The sequence below is a fragment of the Callospermophilus lateralis genome, chromosome 18 (genome assembly GCF_048772815.1).
Source record: "Callospermophilus lateralis isolate mCalLat2 chromosome 18, mCalLat2.hap1, whole genome shotgun sequence".
In the NCBI taxonomy this organism is placed as follows: Eukaryota; Metazoa; Chordata; class Mammalia; order Rodentia; family Sciuridae; genus Callospermophilus; species Callospermophilus lateralis.
This window is the reverse complement of record NC_135322.1, coordinates 31,704,350-31,724,424: the sequence shown is the minus strand read 5'-3', so window position 1 is coordinate 31,724,424 and position 20,075 is coordinate 31,704,350. Positions and strand designations below refer to the sequence as shown.

General features: G+C 45.8%; 1 protein-coding gene across 1 annotated transcript in view; it reads right to left on the bottom strand.

Annotated features, from left to right (window-relative positions):
- Positions 1-20,075, bottom strand: part of Gpt2 (glutamic--pyruvic transaminase 2) — a 37,531-nt gene that overhangs the window by 9,057 nt on the left and 8,399 nt on the right. Inside the window, exons 3-8 of the mRNA XM_076838779.2 lie at positions 19,092-19,181; positions 16,557-16,665; positions 10,919-11,052; positions 8,555-8,798; positions 4,672-4,751; positions 2,279-2,415 (exon numbers count right to left, since the gene is read on the bottom strand). Of these exons, the coding sequence (XP_076694894.1) occupies positions 2,279-2,415; positions 4,672-4,751; positions 8,555-8,798; positions 10,919-11,052; positions 16,557-16,665; positions 19,092-19,181 (794 nt within the window). The remainder of the gene's footprint in view (positions 1-2,278; positions 2,416-4,671; positions 4,752-8,554; positions 8,799-10,918; positions 11,053-16,556; positions 16,666-19,091; positions 19,182-20,075) is intronic.

Below are 20,075 nucleotides of genomic sequence, written 5' to 3'. Positions count from 1 at the left end.
ATTTTGGAAAAGTTTCCCCTTTTTTTCAATAAAAGTTGAAAAAAGAACCTTCTGTTCAACCCTCCACTGAGGAGCGGAAAACCAAACTGTGGCCAGGTGTGGTGGCACACACTGGGATTACAGAATCCCAATGACTTGGGAGGCCAAGGCAAGACAAATTTTTAAAAAATCAACTTATGCAAAGCACTCTAGTCTTAGGTAATCAGGATCTGAGAACGACAGGGAATCATAACTTGGGATTCAAACATCCAGGGGACTGTTTGTTAAAAAGCCCAATCAAGGGCTGGGATGTAGCTCAGCGGTAGAGCACCTGCCTAGCATGTGTGAGGCACTGGGTTCGATTCTCAGCACCACATACAAATAAAGAATGATGGTTCAAAAATATAGATGGTTAAAAAAAAAAAAAAAGCCTGATCAATAACAGAGACGGAGAGATGGGTAGGTATGTGATGAACAGAGCTGAGTTTGAAAAACGAACAGAGAACAGTTTGTTCTACACAGTATACAAAAGTCTAGCCAGGAAGTAGCACTACTACCTGAGTAGACTAGAAAGACTAGCATTAACTAACCCCTGACAACATCACACAAAATCAACAACAGCCTGGCAACCATCCCAAAGGGACAGTCCCCCAAACCTGGCTAAAATATTTCTTCAAGCTTCACAGTTATACCAGCTCCCAGCCTATCAAATGAGAACAGTCCCCACACTGACACTTGGGCACATGAGAACTCCACAGGCTGGGAATAATGTCTTTAGCTTAATAATCTCCTGGTCTTTCCTTCTCAGTGTCCTTTGCAGGTTCCTCTTCTTCTCCCAACCTCTGAGCAGTGGGGGCCCAGTCCTTGGATCTCTTCTTTAAGCTCACTGCGTGTGAGATGTCCAGCTTTCGAGCTTCAACAAACTAACAACCCATATACTAACATCTCCCAAATTTAAATCTCAAGCCAGATATCCACCCTTTATCTCCAGACGCACACATTCATCTCTAGCTGGACATCAAATAAGCATTAGCAAGTTTACATGTCCACGGTGAAAGTCCCTCTCTTTATCCCCTCCAAAACCATCCTCATCTGTTGATGGCAACTCCATCTTTCCTGGTGTCTGAACAAAAGACACCCTGACTTCTCATATCTTTCCCATCAGCAACTCCTTTCAACTCCACCTTCAGAAGATATTTCAGACATTCTTCCAATCTCTACACTGATCTGTGACACCTTGCCTGGGGAATAATATGGACCCTTGACTTGAGTCCCTGCTCCTGCTTCACCATTGAACAAGGAGTCTAATAAAACACAAGTCAGGTGAGGTCATACTATTATTGCTCAAACATACTAATGGCTCCCACCTCACTCTGAATAAAAGCAGAAAGTAATCAAACTGGCCCAAGTGATCTGGTCTCTATGACTTTAGTCTCACCTTCTGCTACTTTTCCCCTTGTTCATCCTTTCCAGCCCTGGGGCTGCTCCTCCATGTCCCCATGCGTGCTTCCATCTCTGCGCTTCTGCATGTGCTATTCCTTCTGCTTGGAATGTCTTTACCCTAGATATCTCCCTCCCTCCCCCTCCTTTGGGTCTTAACTCAAAGGCCAACTCCTCAGTGGGGATGCACTAGTTAAGCCTGCAACACTCCCCTGCCCAGCATTCCTCTGGTTATTGTTCTTGACTTATCATATGATTTTCCTCATTTGTCTATTGCCTTCCTCCTCCTAGAACATATGCCCTATGAGGGCAGGGACTGCTATAGTTTATTCACTGTAATATCCTCAGAGTGAAGATCAGTAAGCACTCAGGAAGTATGACCCTTTGACTGAAGCTGACCCTTTGGCCCTGAGGTCACCCAGGGTCAAGGTAGCCTTCCATGCAGAGCTTGGCCCATCAGTTTAATGGCATTTGTTTGTCAACTCAAATCTGTACCCCTTGCAGACTTTAACCAATGTCAGAGCAACAGTGACATGACAGAAAACTCTAGATGTTGGAACTACTATGAGATCCTGTTTTTCGATTCTGTCATTTATCCACAGTCTGGTTTCTTTCAAGCATGGCCTTATAAGTGTGAGCCTCTGTTCAAGGGTGGTTCTCATACCCTTGAGCTCCTCTCTGGGGTGGTGCAGGCTATCTCCTGATTCTTAGGTCAGCAGAAGGCTGCCTTCCCTCCAGCCAAGTGAGTGGACCCTAGGGCAGGGCAGAGGAAAAGGCAAAGAGGAGACAGCTGCATTGGGAAATCCCTAGGAAGGTCCAGGGAAAGTAGGGGTGAGGGGTGGAGGTGGAGCCAACATACTCGCCCATGTAGCCCTTGGAGGTGGAGTGGAAGGAGGCGAGCTCCACGTTGCTAGAGTACTCGGGCCCCATCTCATAAAGCACCTTCTTAAAGGAGTGGAATCGGCAATCTGGAGAGTACACGTTGTCCTGGTATACCTGCAGGGAAGGACACCACAGGGACAGTGAAGGCAAGTTCTTCTGAGAGATCTAAGCCCATGAGGGCTGCTGCTGTGTGCAGCCAAGATGGCATAACACAGGGGATGGGTCACATATGCTGAGGGATAACCAAGAGATCGTGTGTTTGAGGCCCAAACCTGAAAAGACCAGCCAGCCCAGCCTCTACTGCCACTTCCAGGAATGAACAAATATTGCTTGAAGGAACTTCCAGAACAAGCAAAGAGAAGGGGCCTCAGGCTAGAGCTTGACCTTAAGATATCTTAGGGGTTCATTTGATTTCTCCCACATTCATCCCCACCCAATCTCCAGACTTCCTCTCTAACTTCTCAGAGCAGGGATGATATCAAGAACTCCCATATTCTCAAGAAAATTTTCTTCCAAAAGCACAATGATAACCTTCCTTTAATAATATTAATGAGCAATTAATGTTCTCTGATCTCCCTGTTTAAGCAGTTAGCTCTGTTTGGTTTCCTTCATATCACCCAGGTTACAATTATTTTTTCTCTCCACTTTTTGTTGTCAAACCAGCACTCATACCCATTTTGTTCCCCCCAATCTCCAGAGTCTAGTACCCATAGCCTGCAAGCTGAGGGTTAAATTAAATTTAGCTCTTGAGATTAAATTCCCCACACCCATTTTGGAAATCATGGAAATGGAAGCTTTCTAGGGACCCAAAGGGCTACTGGGAGTGTTAGGCAGGCTCCATCTTCAACATGCCAAGCACCAGCCTCTTCCTCCTCCTCCTCCTCCCAGACCCAGAGGGGAAGCTGTGCATCAGGTCACAAGGAAAACCATGGGTCTCTCTGAGGTCCCTTCTCTCCTTTAAAAATGAAATTTTGGGGGCTGTGGTTGTGGATTAGCGGTAGAGCACTCGCCTAGCACATGTGAGACCCTAGGTTCGATCCTCACCACCACATAAAAATAAATAAGTGAAATAAAGGTATAAAAAAATACTTAAAAAAATATGAAAGTTTTAGGTCCTTCTATGGTTAATTATGGCAACAATCTAATGGGGAAGCTGAGTATTTGCATGGGGTTGAGGTGGGAATGCCAAGGAACAAAGAAAGGAAGGTAGTGTGCTAGAAGCTACAACTAATCAGAAGCCGTACAGAAATAAAGATGAAATGAAAATGGAACTGATAGATCCTCAATTTCTTCCTTGAAAGGCAGAAGAAGAATGGGCAGGCCTCAGCTACAGAACTGGGGTTCAAGAAGCAACAGTTACATGGTTAAATAAGATCCCATCTTCAGGTTGTTGAGAGAGTTAATGAGATGGTAGATATGGAAATACTAGGAGGCAAAAAACTGCAACTTTATGGAGTGGTCATCTGTCATTTCTGCCATGGGGCACACATTCTCTAAGAGTATCATGATTTGCCTTTAAGGAATGACTCCCCAGGTTTCCACTTGGAGATTTGCAGAAGATAGGCAGAGAAATCCTATATCTTGCCCCTTGCTCTGGGCCTGACCAATTTGCATATTACAATCCCCAGACCAAAGTGACTGGTTCAGCTATTGCATAGGCTGAGCCAATGAAGTACAACTCTGAGACTTTTGCTGGAACTACAAGGATAAAAATCTCTCTTTCTGGGGCTGGAGTTGGAGGCCCTGGGTTCAATCCTCAGCACTGCATATAAATAGATAAATAAAATGAAAGATCCATTTACAACTAGAAAATATTTTTTTAAAAAATCTCTCTTGGGGGCAGGGGTTGTGGCTCAGCGGTAGAGCACTTGCCTAGCATGTGCAAGGCCCTGGGTTAAATCCTCAGCACCACAAAAAAATAAATAAAATAAAGATATTGTGTCCAACTACAACTAAAAACTAAATATTAAAAAAAAAAAAAATCTTTCTGGGCTGGGAAGATAATAGGCCTATGTTTGAAGCCAAAACAGAGAGATGAAAGGAGGAGAGAGAATATGGAAGATACGGTTTGAGTCCTTGGATCCAGCCACATATCTGTGACCCTTCCTTTATTTTATTTATTTTATAGTTTAAGTGATTTGTGGTAAATTTCTGAAATTTACAACTAATTAGTATCCAAACCAATATAGGGATAAGTTAGGTCACAGACTCATAGGCTGTAAGAATGAACATCCTTACTGTTGACCAGAATCATTCCTCCAAAACCTAGAAAGTTCTCTCTGGCTATAAAACATTCATGCCTGGATCCCACCCTAGAAGAGAAAGCACACCCCCACCCGTCTCTGAGAGGGCATCTGGGACTGCTCTTACCTCATCAGCCAGGAGAAAGAGCTTCTCTTCCCAGGCAAAGTGAATCACATCTTCTATGCACTTTCTGCTTTGTACCTGGCCTATAAAAATCCCCAAGAAAACCAAAATGTAGGTTGTAATGCTGTTTAAATGGTCCCCAGGTCAGAATCCCACCCAGAATCACTCGGGTGTCCTATGTTGCCTCAAGAGATCACCCTTCTAGTTGCTGTCCATGATGATGTACTCAACCTCCAGGGATGCACAGAGGGTTGGCCTCTCTGTCTGACTCACTGAGACCAGTTATGTGGAGGGAGTAGGGTTTCACACTCCATTTCTTGTGGGGTGTGTTTGCATGAAATGTTTATTTGTCTGTTCTGGAGCACAGGAAGATAGGGAAGTATCATGAAATACAGGAAAATAAAACTCAAAAGTTAAATCTGTCAGCTCACTTCCTGCTCTCCCATATGCACCCTGATATGTAATTAGGTAAGAGTTAGCAGAGCAGAAGTGGGGGGGCTTACAACTTCTGTAAACACCTTCTCCCCAGAAAGGCACCCAACAAGCTTCACAAGGCAGAGACAGAGTCTATCCTGGTTCATCACTACCCTCAAAGCTGACACTCAACAGGTGTTCAACAAATATTTGCAGATTAAATGCTGAATGAATGAGTCTGGGCAACAGCTTTGGAATCTCCTGTCAGCTGTTCCTGGCGAGCTAGGTGTTGCTAAAGACTATGATAACGGCACTCTGCAGTTTTCCATGGCTCAGTCTCTCCTTCTTCAGGAACTGACTCAAAACTAACAAAGAAAACCACCAACAACAATTCTAGAAACATGAGTGCAAATGAAAGACAGCAATACAGCAAGTCACAGGAAATGCCACAGAGGTGGGAAAAGGAAGAAAGACAAGAAGGTAAAAATGAGACCTTCCCCCAGTATTTTCTGAGACCTACTTTGAGGGTGCACTGGAAATGTCAGAGGTGCTCACAATATCGTCTCAAGCAGCACCACTCTAATCAGGCTTGTCAATTTCTTTTAAAAGGCCATGTTTCTATACTATATACATGTACATATCTATGTAAATTACATACATATGTTTGTGTACATATATATGTAAACATGCATATGTATTATTTGTGTATACATATATATTATAATGTACAGCAGTATGCAGAATGTTATTTATTTTTAAAAATGCCTATATTCTTGTCTATAGAAGAACACACACAAAAAAAGGTTGAGAAAAAATGTATATACATTTATCTTGTAAAAGCATGGTATGATTCAGCCAGGATTTCTGCCTTAAACTATCTAAGCAATGAACTAATTTCTTTATTAAGGAACTGTTTTTTCTCCTGCCAACCAAGTGCCCACTGGGCTTCATATCAAGCAAGCACAGGACTCTGGGATTCCAGATGAGTGGCAGGCCCTGGTTTCTAAAGGAAACAGCCACTATCCTCACAGAGAGGGCAATGTCTACCTTAAGGGCAGAACCTCCTGCAAACCCTCCTGGTCTTCCCTCTCACACCTGTGATCCCATAACTATATCCTATTAGAATGCAAGCAAGGATTTGAGCACCAGAATGTGCAAAAACATGTTCATTAAATGCTAAATGGAACACAAAGAGAAACTAAGGAAGGACCAAAGTCTCAAAAGCCTTCAACCTGGTAGAGGAAATGAGATCCAATGAATGCAAATAATTCCACTGATGTACATAATGCAAACTTGAGAATAGGAATGTCTCACCAGTGCCTGGGACATAGCAGTCACATAGAGCAGACCCACTGAGCCACTGAAGGGACAAACTCATGAACAGTGGTGAAGGAAAGTCTTACATGGCTTTCGAAGGGTCAGGGCACAATTGTGCCCAGATGGGAGATACAGGAAATATGGCTTTGATACAGGCCTCAAAGGCTAGAGAGGGGCTCCCAAGTGTCTCTCACCAGAGTCTGGCTGGAAGGAATTTCCCATGATCATGGGAATATCTATTGCTTTGTCTTCTGAGCATCCTTCACTACTTTGAGTAACAGATCGTGAGTGTCCTATGGGGACGTGGACAGAGACCTACACAAGAGTTTCAATGATTTAAAGTGGTTCAGGAAAGGGCAATTGATCCAACTTAGGCCACAAACAATCTTCCCTAAGACTTTTGGTGAAACTAGGGAGAAGCTCTCCAATAAGGTTGCTCAGCTAATGGGCAATGGCTGGAGCTGCTGAAGGCCCCTCCAAGAATGGATCATCCCTGAGAAGGAATCCAATCCAGGGAAAAGCAGAGCTGAGAAATGGATGGAGATTCTTCTGACTGTGACACCAGTTCAGGTATACTACTTTACCCCAGACTTAAGAGACCCACAATCTAATTCCTTCAGTCTTTCAAACCAAAACAGCCCTGGCTTAATGCTCCAGTCCACTTTGACACCTCTTAGCCAAAATGGACACAGTGTGTGGTCCAGACAAGATACATGGTCACCCCAGGTGAGTTTCTACTTTCCATCATCCCTCTTCTAACAACTGAATGATTTTCACACACGGCCTCAGAGCACAAAACCAGAGACTGCCACTCATAAAATTACTGTATAAGAATATTTATATTAATGCACATTCATAGAACACTTTTACTTAGAACAGGAAAGTCTCTGGTGCCATTACTTCTTCCCAGACCGCTAAGTGAAAAGATTTATGTAAACCCCTGGCCAAGAAAGAAACTGGTTCTAATGCAGACTAGGAATACAGTCCTTCCTAAGATGTTGTAGGACTTCTATTGCAAGTGTGGTCCTGGGACCAGCAGAAGTGTCTGTCACCTGGGAACTTGTTAGAAAGAAAATACCCAGGGCACATTCAATTCCAATTATAAGAAAGTCTCTAAGAGCAGGGCCCACAAACTATATTTAACAAGTTAAAAGTTTGAGAACCACTGTTCTAAGGAAGTGGTTCTCATTTGCTGCACTGAATACTGATGCCTAGGCCTCACCCTCAGAGAATCTGGGGTACAGACTTTGAAATTTTTTCCAAAGCTCCCTTTGTGATTCTAATGTACAATCTGATTGGGAACCCAGCTCTGTGTCAATTTCCTATTCCACCACGGTTAGAATCTTTATCCTTCCACTCAAGGCACTGGGGTAAATAAACCAGTATTAACACCAGCTGCATCCATTTTCTGCATTCAGGAATTCAAGTGGTGCTTTCAGCTGATTGAAGCATCATTTGATGTTCCCGAGAAGCAGATTCTACAATCAACTCCAACACATTTTGGCCCCAACCCAACTTCTCTCAATAAAGGAGGAGAGAGGAGCCCTTGTTCTCTGCATCCAAATAGCATCAAGGCATATGAAGCCAGCAACCCAGAAAAATCAAAACAAGCAGGACTGTGTGTATTTTTTTTTCTTAAAGAAAAATATGCAAAATTGGGGGTGCTTTTCAACTTCTAAAAATAGGCTCTTTTTGTTTTTAATATGGCATTTCCTCCTTCAGGCCTCAAGGTGCATAGCAATGCTGCATCAAAGAAAACAAAAAATGCATGCACCAGCTTTCTGAAAACCAGTTCAGAAAACAAGTGGGAGAGAAGGTAAAATGAGACCTAGGACTCATGGTGATGGATAGTGAGTGAATAATCTCAAGGATATGAGTCTTCACAAATACAAAGAGAACAGGAAGAAAAAAAAAAAAAAAAAAACTGGTCTTACTAATAATACACAACCCTGCCCAAGAAAATACCTGCATTTGCTCACCTCCTAAGGCAGCCTGAGGCAAATCTTATGGCTTTACATTAGGAAATCTGGAATTGGACTGGGAAACTGAGTGCAGAGAAGACTCTGCATTATTTCTTTAACCCTTTATTTTGAAAATCTCCAGTAGAGCAGTCACCCCTACCCCTAAGAAACTGTCAAGAAAGTTAAGTGCAGACCTGTGGGGTTCCCAGGGTTGATGATGCAGAGCACCTTGGGGTCACAGTGGTCTTTGGCCTCCCGCACTGCTCGCCGAAGCTCGTTCACATTCAGGGCCCAGCAGTTCTCCTCATCCAGGTAGTAGTTCACCTGGATGGCATCGAGCTCAGAGATGACCGCTGAGTAGAGGGGATACTGTGGGATGGGGATCATCACACCGGTCCGTGACTTGCCGCCCCCAGAGACGAGGATCTTCAGGATTGTCTACAACCACAAAGCCACAAAAAGAGGTTCCCCACCATTCTCCACTCTTTGAGAGCTGGTGAGCAGACAAACCAGAAAAGCCCTGACCCCAGCCTTTTACAGTGGCCCCTCTGTGGTTTCCAGTGCAAGCCCGTGCAAGCTTCACTTCTCGAGGCTCAGTTTCCTTAGGTCTGAAATGAGGGTTGCCACAGGAGTAAGCAAATTAGAATGCTTCAAAGTTCTTAGTACAACATATGGCATACAGTTAAAGACTCAAGAGCTGGGGGTATGGCTCAGTAGAAGAGCTTATGAGGCCCTAGGTTCAAGCCCCCGCAGGACCAAAAAAGAAAACCTCAATTCTTGTTAGAATGTTTAGTACTTCTAAAATATACCCCAAAATGACCCTATCTCAGAATTATTCTGACCCCATCCCTGTAGCTCTAATTTAGAATCTGTCTTAATAATAAGACCCCCAAACAGGGGCTGTTGAAATGGAATAAAATACACATCTACTGCCACCAGGTGGCGCGCCAACCTGTTTTCAAGGCTGAGCAAGATGCATCTTTGCAGGATTCCTGAGGAACCGGGCCGTGGGAATTCAGTGGGTTGTTGGGGGAAGTGACAATAATTCACTGAATAAGCCAAAACCATCCGTGGGGACAGTCTCCACCTTATACTTGGCGTAGGACCTTTTTTTGCTGCAAGAAAGCCCCCTCTCCTCCAGGACCTCCGCAAATACTGGGCTTCTCTGGGAATAAAGAGGGTTTATGGCAGCAGAAGGTAATGGAAGATACTGTGTGGTTGGGGGCTGGAGCTTCAACATCAGAATCTCAGATGTCACAAGAACTGATTCAAAGCAGGCAGAACACTCAGGGCTCCAGGAATCCAGCATTTATCTGAAAGGTTTTAGGAAAGGAATAAAACGTTCAACAAACATTAACAAAAGCCCTGAGGTCAGGAGACTCAGATAACCCTGATAAGAAAAAGGGTCAAAGAGCATGCTGCTCCCTGAACTGGAAAAGGGATGAGTGACCTCACTGGAACCAAGACTGGCCCTGGAGGAAAAGGCTAAAGCAAGAGTCCAGGGCTGGGTAGTTCAGTGTAGGGCACTTGCCTGGCAGAGCGAGACCCTAGGTTAGAGCCCCAGCACCACACATACGTACAAAATGAACATCACCAGTACTCCAAATCCAGAATTCTGGACTCCTCCAGCCAAGTATCCATTGATACCATCACCCCCCTACCCCACCCCCAATCCATGGCTGACTCCCCAGTCTGAGTCGCCTCTTCTTTCACCTCCTAAATGTTTCCTCACATCTACTAGGCTCCTCTCAGCCAAGGCTTAAATTCAGGAATATTTATTGAATTATGTGCCCATCCTGCTTCAGTGGGCCCCTGCTGTTCTTAGACCAGTGACCTAAATCCTCAGGGTAGCCTCTAAGAGCCCCCTGAACTTAGCCACCATGTCTCCCCAGGCCATATTTCTGGTAACTCTGTTCCTCACTGTGTGTACGCATCCACCTAGACTCCATCTCCAAACACTGAGCAGACCACCACTCAAGGCATATGTTGACCTTCATCTCAGAACACACCCCTTCTCCTGCCTCCCCAGTTCACCCCTGTGTATCCTTCAGCTTTCCTGGGAGAAGCCTTCCTGACCCTGTCACACCAGGCCAGAGTCCCTGCTGCTTCCTACTATAGCACTTTGTCCTTCTCTTCACTGTAGAAGAGAAACTGAAAACTTGTGATATGACTTTTATTTATGAGAGGTTAATACTGGTCTGCTCCAGCCCGAGTGTGTAGACAGAGGCCACATGATGTGTTTGTCTCCTTAAGGTCTTCCCAGCATCTGGCAGAGGAGGACACCACTCGGTGCCAAGTGATGAAAAGGCCAATAGGCACCCTCAAATGCCCACAGCTCCTCTTCAGCTGAAAGAACCTATTGGTGTGTACCCTGGAAGGAAACTGAGGCTGCAGAGCCTAAAAGTGGCAAAGACTGCAGGACAGGGGGACCAAGGAGTGGCCTGCCCTCCCTACCAGGCCTGTTCTTTGCTAATCAGTTCAAACACTAGGCCCCCACATGCAAGGCTGTTCTTCATGTGGGTAAACACTGGGTAAAAACGAGCTACCCTCACACATACAGAAATGCCGTCGCTTGCTCCAGTGGTCAGGTAAATGTTGTCTGGGTCTGCAGGCACACCGCCATCCCTCCTGGTGATGTAGGCAGCCACATCTTCTCGGATGCAGTTGACACCCTGGCTAGCACTGTAAGACCCTGTAAGACAGCAAGCAAACTAGCAACTAGAGGGATGTCTGGCTCCCAGAATCAGGGTGATGGACATATAATTAATAAACTGAGGCGGGGGGAATGGTTGGAGGGGTTGTCTCAGATAGGAGCCAACTCCCATTGTTCTAGGCTCTGGAATTATGATAAGCTGCTTAACCACTTACCTGGGCTTGCACCATCCATCTATCATCCAATATTTACTGAGCACCTACTATATGTTAAACATTATTCCAGGACCTGGCTCCTAACCCACTAAACTGTGCCCATACCTCTTTAACCCACCCTCCTATGATTGACACATGTTCTATATATAAGTGTAGCCATTAGATCTTGGCATTTTTCTATGCTTTTATGACAGGTACCCACACATGGTTCCCCATAACTTAAGAGAATGGGTCAATACTTATACTGCAAAACAGCCCAGAGCCCTGACCAGTACCAACCACAGATCCCTGGGGCTGCCAGCCATATCCCCAACTCCACTCCATATTAAGAATATCCTTAGGCTTTCATTTGGAATCTAAAGTCAGGTATTTATTACATTAAGTTTAAAACCAGGCAAAACTAATTGATGGTGCCAGAAGTAAGAACAGTGATAACTACTCTCCAGGTGTGAGAGGTTCTGACGGGAAAGAAGTAAAAAGAAGCCTTCTGGAGTTTTTGATCTGGGTGAGGAAATACAAAGGTGTATGTAAAAATTATTCAAGCTGAACATTAATATGGGTGCATTTTACTAACTGATCATTATAGCTCCACATAAGGGTTGTTTGGTTTGGTTTGGTTTGGTTTGGTGTGTGTGGTGTGCCAGGATGGAATATGGGGCCTCAAACAATAGGCAACTGCTCTACCCCTGAGCCACATCCCTAGCCCTAGATCTTTCTTTTTTTTAAATGTCAGATCATTATGGTGTTTTTTTTTTTAATATTTATTTTTTAGTTTTAGGTGGACACAATATCTTTTTATTTTAATGTGGTGCTAAGAATCGAACCCAGTGCCTCACACATGCTAGGAGAACGCACTACCACTTGAGCCACATCCCCAACCCCAAGATCATTATGGTTTTTAAAAGAAGTTGGAAATCCACAGATTTCTTCCATATACACAATCTCTCTGGAAGGAGACTCAAACTGGTGAGGTGAATGGTGAATTTTCTAAGTGCATCAGGACCTGAAGGTCATAAGTGGGACGTGGGTTTTTCATTGTGTGTGTGTACACCCCTTCTGAATTTCATACCATATTTAAAGAAAACCAACTTATTTTTCCTTTGTATGACTACTGCAAAACCACCCACTAGGAGGCAGGATGGGGCTCTGGGAAGTAGCAGTCTTCTCTGGAGCTGCAGCATGTATCAGTCCAGTCCTGGCAACCAGGAGGGACGCAGTTAAATGCTCTCAAAGAGCACTATCACTAGCTCTGGCTCTGCCTCAGCCTCTCTGTGCAGCACTGGGCTCACCTTTTCCCCATATGACAAGATGTAAAATGAGGGGGCTGAACCAATACCTAAGATGCTAAGTGACAAACATTAACATGCATCAACTCTGGGTGGTGATAGTGTAGGACACTTTGTTATGTTATTTTGGTATTCTAAGAAATTTAAAATATTTTATAAACTAAAAAGGGGGTGTGGGGGTTAGGGTTGTGGCTCAGCGGTAGAGTGCTTGCCTAGCAATTGCAAGGCCCTGGGTTCAACCCTCAGCACCACATAAAAATAAATTAAAAAAGGTATTGTGTCCAACTACAACTAAAAAATAAATCCTTAAAAAATAAAAAATAAATAAAATAAAAGGGTATGTGTATGAATTTTGGTGTTAGAGAAACCTGTTTTCCCTGGGTAACTCATTTGATATTTCTGAGCTTCCATACTCAAGACACCTTCCAGGGATCCCTCTTTCCCTCTGTTTTCTTTCAATCCCACCCGCCCCCCGTGGCCCCCCAACCTTCCATTCCATGGGCCTGGTCATCCCCACCAGTCAGGTGTCTCCTTCTTCCTATCTCTAAGCCCAGCCGCTTCCTTGAATTCTCAGGCCTTCACTCATTGGCAAGCTCTCTGCTTCTTCAGGTCACAGACCTTCCATTGTTCCAAGGAGGCTCCTGGGTTTCTTTTTCACCTTTATATCTTCTGTTATTCTCCAAACCACACTGATCCTTCAAGGTTCATTTCTAGTTGGCCCTAAAGTCCTACCCCACTCCCAGCCTATCTCCGGAATTGGAATTTCTCCAGTTATTTTATACCAAAGAAGTCTTGCATCTCCTCTAGAACACCTAGCCCACTGCTGGAACGCATCCTATTAATGCTCTGCTTAGGACTCACTGCCCTGAATAATGGCCAATCTACTCCCACACTCTACAAACCAGCACCATCGCCCCTGCCAAACTCCCCACCTCAGCGAATACTGCCATACCCAGACCCTTTCACTAGATCACACTCTGTTCCAACCCTTAGGGCCTTTGTACTTGCTATTCCTGGTATGTGGTTTGCATCTGTGGGTTATCTTTCATTTATCTTCCACATGAGCTTGAATGCCATTTTCTCCTTTTAAGCCCTCCCTCTACATTAGAATCCCTTGATATAATCTTACAACTCTCTGGCCTTTTTCCAATGAGCCATGAAAGCTGAGAATTATATATTTATATAATTGATTGATTTTTTTTAAGTACTGGAGATTGAACCTAAGGGTGCTCTACCATTAAGCTAAATCAACAGCCCTTTTTATTTTGATACAGGGTCTAAGTTGCCCAGGATGGTCTTGAACTTGAGATCCTCTTGCTTCTAGCCTCCCCAGTTGCTGGGATTACAGGTGTGTACCACCATACCTGGCTCATATGAATATATTTAATGTTTATTTTTCCCAAATCTGATAGTGAGCTTCATGAGTGTAGAAAATACACCTACCTTGTTCAACACTGTCAGTGTCTAGAACAGTGCCTAGTAATGGTGTGTGTGTGCAGGGAGGGGCTGAACAACGGCTCATAGATCCCCTTTCCTCTAGATGGTGTGCTAGGTTTTAACCTCAATTCTATTTAACTCATTGATAGGAACACCTACATTTATTACATTTACAGAATTGAAAATTTGGGACTTAATGGGTTAGTATCCACACACAACCCGAGAACTGAATTACTTGTCAAACTGACAATAATAAACCCTAGTTTTAAAAAAAAAGAAAGGAAGGCTGGGGATGTGGCTCAAGCGGTAGCGTGCTCGCCTGGCATGCATGCGGCCCGGGTTAGATCCTCAGCACCACATACGAAAAAAGATGTTGTGTCCGCCGAAAACTAAAAAATAAATATTAAAAAATTAAAAAAAAAAAAGGAAGGAGAGGGGTCTCACTATGCTGCCCAGACTGAACTCCTACGCACAAAGGATCCTCTTGCCTCAGGTTCCCAAGTCCTGAGTACAGGAGCATACTAACACCCTCAGTTGTTATTAGAAACAATTTGAAAGGGCATGATAAAAATATGACCTGGGTGAGCTTCAAGATCTCATGTAATAAATAACAGTCAACATTTGGGTCAGGGTGGCCTTAGGGAAACAGTGACATGTTCCATTTCCTTTTATGTCTATGGGCAGGAAACCGCTCAGGATACACAAGGCTTGGCTGACAGAGAGTGATACCTTCACAGCCCTGTCACGGGGAAGGACCACAGTGCAGTCCCCCTGTGACAGGTAGGGCCTGGTAGTGCCCCTAAGAAGGGGTTTCATCATACATATCAACTTTCATCATAAGCCTAGGTGGGGACAAAGCCCTTCCTAGCTCAAGGATGAGGAGAGAGGCTCAGGCACACCTCCTTTGTGCTCCCAAGCTCCCGAGACAGAACTCAGTACAGGTCACAAAAACATCAAAGGTCAACTGGTCTCTTGTAACACCCCAAGATAGGGCTTCCACAGACACAGTCTCCCAACCCCACTCCCCACTTCCCCTGCCCCCAGCTCTGGCTGATACAGAGTTGCAAAATCTATTGATGAAGTTTAGTACTCTGGAACAAGGATCTCCCCCGCCTTCCCCTAACATTCACATCGGGCAAACTCTGCCTTGCCTCACCTCTCTTCTGGGGCTTCCGTGGTTTTTCTCTCCTTTATTTATTTATTTTTAATTTGGGGGGTGTATAAGGGTGCTCTACCACTGAGCTATATCCCCAGCCCTTTTTTTTTTTTTTTTTTTTTATTTTGAGATAGGGTATCCTAAGTTGCCCAGCTGGCATCAAACTTGTAATCATCCTGCCTTAGTCTCCCAAGTAGTTGGGATTATAGGTGTGCACCACGACATCCAATGGCCATAGGGGTCTTTGACAAACGCCTTTGTCCTCTGGGCTGGGCAGAATGTGCAGGAACAAGAGGAGCCAGTGGATGAGTCTCTGCACTACGGACTCTTTCTGCCAGCCTGTGGTTTAGAGTCTGGAACATAAGGCACTGGCTCACATCCTGTCTAGGCTGGCAGGCAGGGAAGCAAGGGGTGCTAGCCCTTTCCTGAGAGGGACACCACAAGAACCTTGCCCAGATTCAGACAGAGCTAGTGGAATGACTGCAGTTAGGAAGGTAAGAACAAGGCCTTGAATTTTAGGGATAAAATGGAAAAAGGTAGGGGAAGAGACAGAGAGGCTGATCCCAGCTGCGGGTGATCTGGGGCTGAGCAAACCACAAAAATCCCTCCTCTTAGCTCCAGGCCTCAGGACATTAGGGCACACTTCCTAAGAAAGCTTCAAAAACAACTGGTTTCCTCAGGCAAGAGAAGCTGAATTCCCCATGCAGGCGCTGAGGGAAGGAACAGGGCAAAAATAAATAGAAGCAAGAAAATGAGAGAACAAAGAGTCAGAGGCCTAGGGGCTGGAAATCCATCTCAGCAGGAGAGAATATCATTTTCACATCTACAAGGGCCAAATTCCAGGACCTCCTTCCATGGAGCCCCCCTGGTGCCTGGTGTTCAATGAGGAGGCAGACAGTTGGGCCTGGGCTCTTAACAAAGTAAAGACCAGGGTGACAGCAACACAGTGAAACGGGAGGGGTAACGGGTACTGTCAGACTGAAAGAAGCCACAAAAAAAGGGGGCCAGAGGGATCTCAGGGCGCTTCCCTTTCCTAGCAACTAGCAGCCACCTTCCATAAGATACAGGGAGGGACATCTCTGGCTGGGGGCCACAGAGAAGCAGGAATGCTGAGCAAAGCTGGGCACTGCATTTCCACTTAGCCTGCTGATCAATGCGTCAAACCTTCTGCTCTTGCTGAAAAAAAAAGGCCCAGCTGTTAAAACTGGCTCCTAGGTGTAAAACCCAAATCCAGCAAAATACAGGCACTTGCACCTGGACTACCCCCATCCACCAACACAATATTTATACCATCAACTTATTCAACAAGAGACTAAGAGCACAGATGGGGAGAACATCTCTTTTTCTGCATGCACACTACCGGTCAGCCACCTCACACATTCACACACTCACACGCATAACCCCTCATTCATTTCTCACTCTTGAGGACCTAATGAGTTGAGGCCTTACCCAGGCTATTCCCGCCACAAGCCTGTAGGATTCGCCGGGCTCGCTTCTTAGCATCTTCTGGGAAGCTGGGGCTGTTCAACAGGTTTGGGTAGGTACACAACGCCATCACCTAGGAGAACAAGGATGCAGACTAAGCTCCGAGCACTCCCACCCCAGATCCCCAGGAAAGGCACAAAGGAGCTGGGCAGGGGATTCTGGGAAGATGACAACTCCAAGGGACAAGGTTTTCTGTGAGGGCTCAGTCTGTGGGCTTGGGGGTGAGTGGGGAGGAGAATACTGGATTTTGCAGCTGAAGAAACAAGCTGAGAGCCAGGAGGCAGCATGATTTGAGTTTGGGAGTCCAAGAAGGAACAGCCAGAAGAAGAGCTGAGGGAAAGAGTGAGGCCTGCTTCAAAGCCCCTAGCCTCAACTTGTCCATAACTGGGGCAGTGGGCATACAAGGTCACAAGAACCGGGGGTCTCCTGAGCAGGGGGCCAGGATTGGGCAGGCAAGTGAAGCCCAGCTGACAGGAGCAGGGGTGCAAGACCCCCTCAGTACCTTTAGCCAAGCTCCCTTCCACACCCTGGCCCTCTTCCCTGGGCCCTTCTCCCTTCACCCTCTTTCGACATCTGAAAACAGGATAGTTTTCTCATCTCTGTAAAATCACTCTAAACTCAAAAATTAAGAGGATTAAGCAAGGACATGTGTGCAAAAGTACAGTAAACCCCAGCTCACTGGGCAAGTCTAAGCTGGCAGCTTAGGAGCTGAGCCAGATACACTAAGGCAGGGATCTGACACCAGCCTGGCTTCTTAGAGCTGGGCTTTTCTTCCTCTACACAATGGGCAATGACCTGGCCTTCTCTTCTCCCAGGTGCACTTCTGAAGATCAGAAGATACACATAAAGGCTGGAGGTAGCCAGTGCCCTGTAGGAGAGGCTGGACCTGCTGTGGCCAGTGGCAGGGCTGGATTTGGGGACGCAACTACCAAGCCAGTAAAGGCTAAGTCCTGCTTTGGAATCTGTTTATGACCTCAGCTATAGGTGCTATGTGGGGAACCTCTGCGGAGAGGCTACTTTTAGTCCTTCCCTCCAAAGTCCATACTTTCAGGACAACCAGGGAGGGGCCTTTGCCCTCTTTCTGCCTGCATTTCTCTGGCAGAGCAACTGTTTTGACTCCTCCCTTTCCCGTTTGGTATGATCCATTTCCCATCCTGGGCCCGGCCTGGGGACTCTGATATCCACAGGCAGCTAGGACTCTGATATCTGAGGGTCAGCAGCGGTGACCACAGGACATGGTCCTATAATGTAATGGGGAAGAGAACAAGTGCCAGCCTTGTTCTCTTCCCCATTACACTCTGTCAACTCCCTCAGGGGCTGCAGGCTGGGACCCCCTCCTCCCGACAGCTTTCTGCCCTGAAGAGTAGTTGGGGTTGCTCCTCCTCTGTGCCACCCTATAGTCAGAGATACAGGTAGGTAAAAGGGAACTGGGGTGCCTGATGCTCAACTTCCTTGCCTGCCCAGATTGTGAAACCTAACCACATGCAAAAACGATATTTTGGTTCAAAACAGGCTCTCCTTGCCCCACAGAAAGCTTTCCACAGCTGGGTGTCCCACCTCTATTCAGACTGCCCTGTGGCATCCTCCCACCCTGATTTCTCCCTTTCTAGTCCACCAATCCCACAATTTTTGTTTGTGACATGGTTGTGGTGAAGTCTCAAACTGAAACATTCAGACCCGCCTCCTCTGGCTCACATCAAAGGCAGCCAGGGAGCAGCAGGTAACAATGGCTGCCATGGCCTGCATTCTCCTGCTGGGCTAGAGAGAGGCATTTATACTCATCACCTCACTAAGGCCTCCAGCAGTCCTCCCGGGCACTGCTCTGACACCAGTCAGGTGACTTCCCATCTTCTTGGAATCCAGCTTTTCTTCCTTTATACAATGGGCAGAGTCTGCCATCCTCCCAGGGGCACTTATGAAGATCAGAGGAGATAAGGTGAAGGCTGGAGGCAGCCAGCACCACGCAGAAAAGGCTGGCCCTGCTGTGGCCAGTGGCAAGGCTGAATTTGGAGAAGGCACTTACCAGACAGAAAAGTGATTTTTCACTTTACTGTAGAAAAGCTGGTAAGTAGCAGAGTCAACACTCAAACGGGAGATGTCTTACTCTGGAGGTCGCATCTTCATCCTCACACACCACCTCTCTGCTCAGCTGCTGCCTAACCTACAGATGCCCTCACCAACCAGGCTCCTACCTCAGCATCCAGGAACATGCACTATGGATGAGTCTTCCTGGAAGTTTCTTATACCAGAGTAACCCCAAAATAGGTTTAGGAATTTTTGACAACCTTGGAAGGGGAGGAACTAAGGGAGAGAACAGGGGCATCAGGGAATGGAAGGAACTGTCACTTCAATGGCACCTGAGAGATTCTGTGCCTTACTGTGTCCCAAGAAAGCTGATGGACAAGGAGACAGCGGCTGTTCCTACAAGCCCATGCCAGCCCCTCCCAGCCTCCAGGTCCCCAATCTCCCAGTAGCCTCTGCTCCCACGGGCTAGCTCACCTGTCGGAGAAAGGTGATTGGCTGCTGGCCCATAGCCTGGGCATCCCCAATGTTGGCTCTGATGACCTCAGTGAATGGTTTTTTGATACCCTGAGTAGAGAGAAGGCAACAGGTGGTTAAAGATTCTCAGAGGCTGGATTCCTGAGGACAACCAGTGTTCCCACAGGATATTAACAAGCAGCCCTATTTTCAGTCTTACCAAGTGTCAGGCATGGTGCCAAGTCCTTGACACTCCTTAACCTACACAACAACCACATAAGGAAGAACTAACATTAATCTCATTTTAAGGATAAGGAAATTGAGTTTCCAAAAGGCTAAGGAACTTGACCAAGGTTACATAATTGACAAATATAAGTATGAGGACTTGAACCCAAGATCATTGTTTGAGTGTGTATATTACTGGGGATTGAACCCAGGGTGTCAGGCATGGTATTCAAGCATTCTACCACTAAGCTTCATCCCTAGCCCTTTTTATTATTTCTTTTTTTTTTTAATATTTATTTATTTATTTTTAGTTCTCGGCAGACACAACATCTTTGTATGTGGTGCTGAGGATCGAACCCGGGCTGCACGCATGCTAGGCCAGCGCACTACCGCTTGAGCCACATCCCCAGCCCTATTTCTTATTTTGAGACACGGTCTCACCAAGTTGCATAAGCTGTCCTCAAATTTGTGATTCTTCTATCTTAGCCTCCCAAGTATGTACGATTACAAGTGTGTGCCACCATGTCACCAAGTTCATTTTTAACCACCATGCTCCACTGCTCCCCACTTTCTGGAAAGGCAGGAAGACCTTTCCTGGGTGGCTGGGGCATCCTGAGATGCTGCAGGTTCACAGCCAGATTCACCTCAAGGGAATGTCTAAAAGGTGGCTCTGGGGAAAATGTGGTAGAAGGGAGGTAGGAGTTAACAGCAGAACATGCCAAATGTCAGAGAGGGAAAAAGGACCTGCACCTGTGCCCAAGTGCAACTCCACTTTAACAG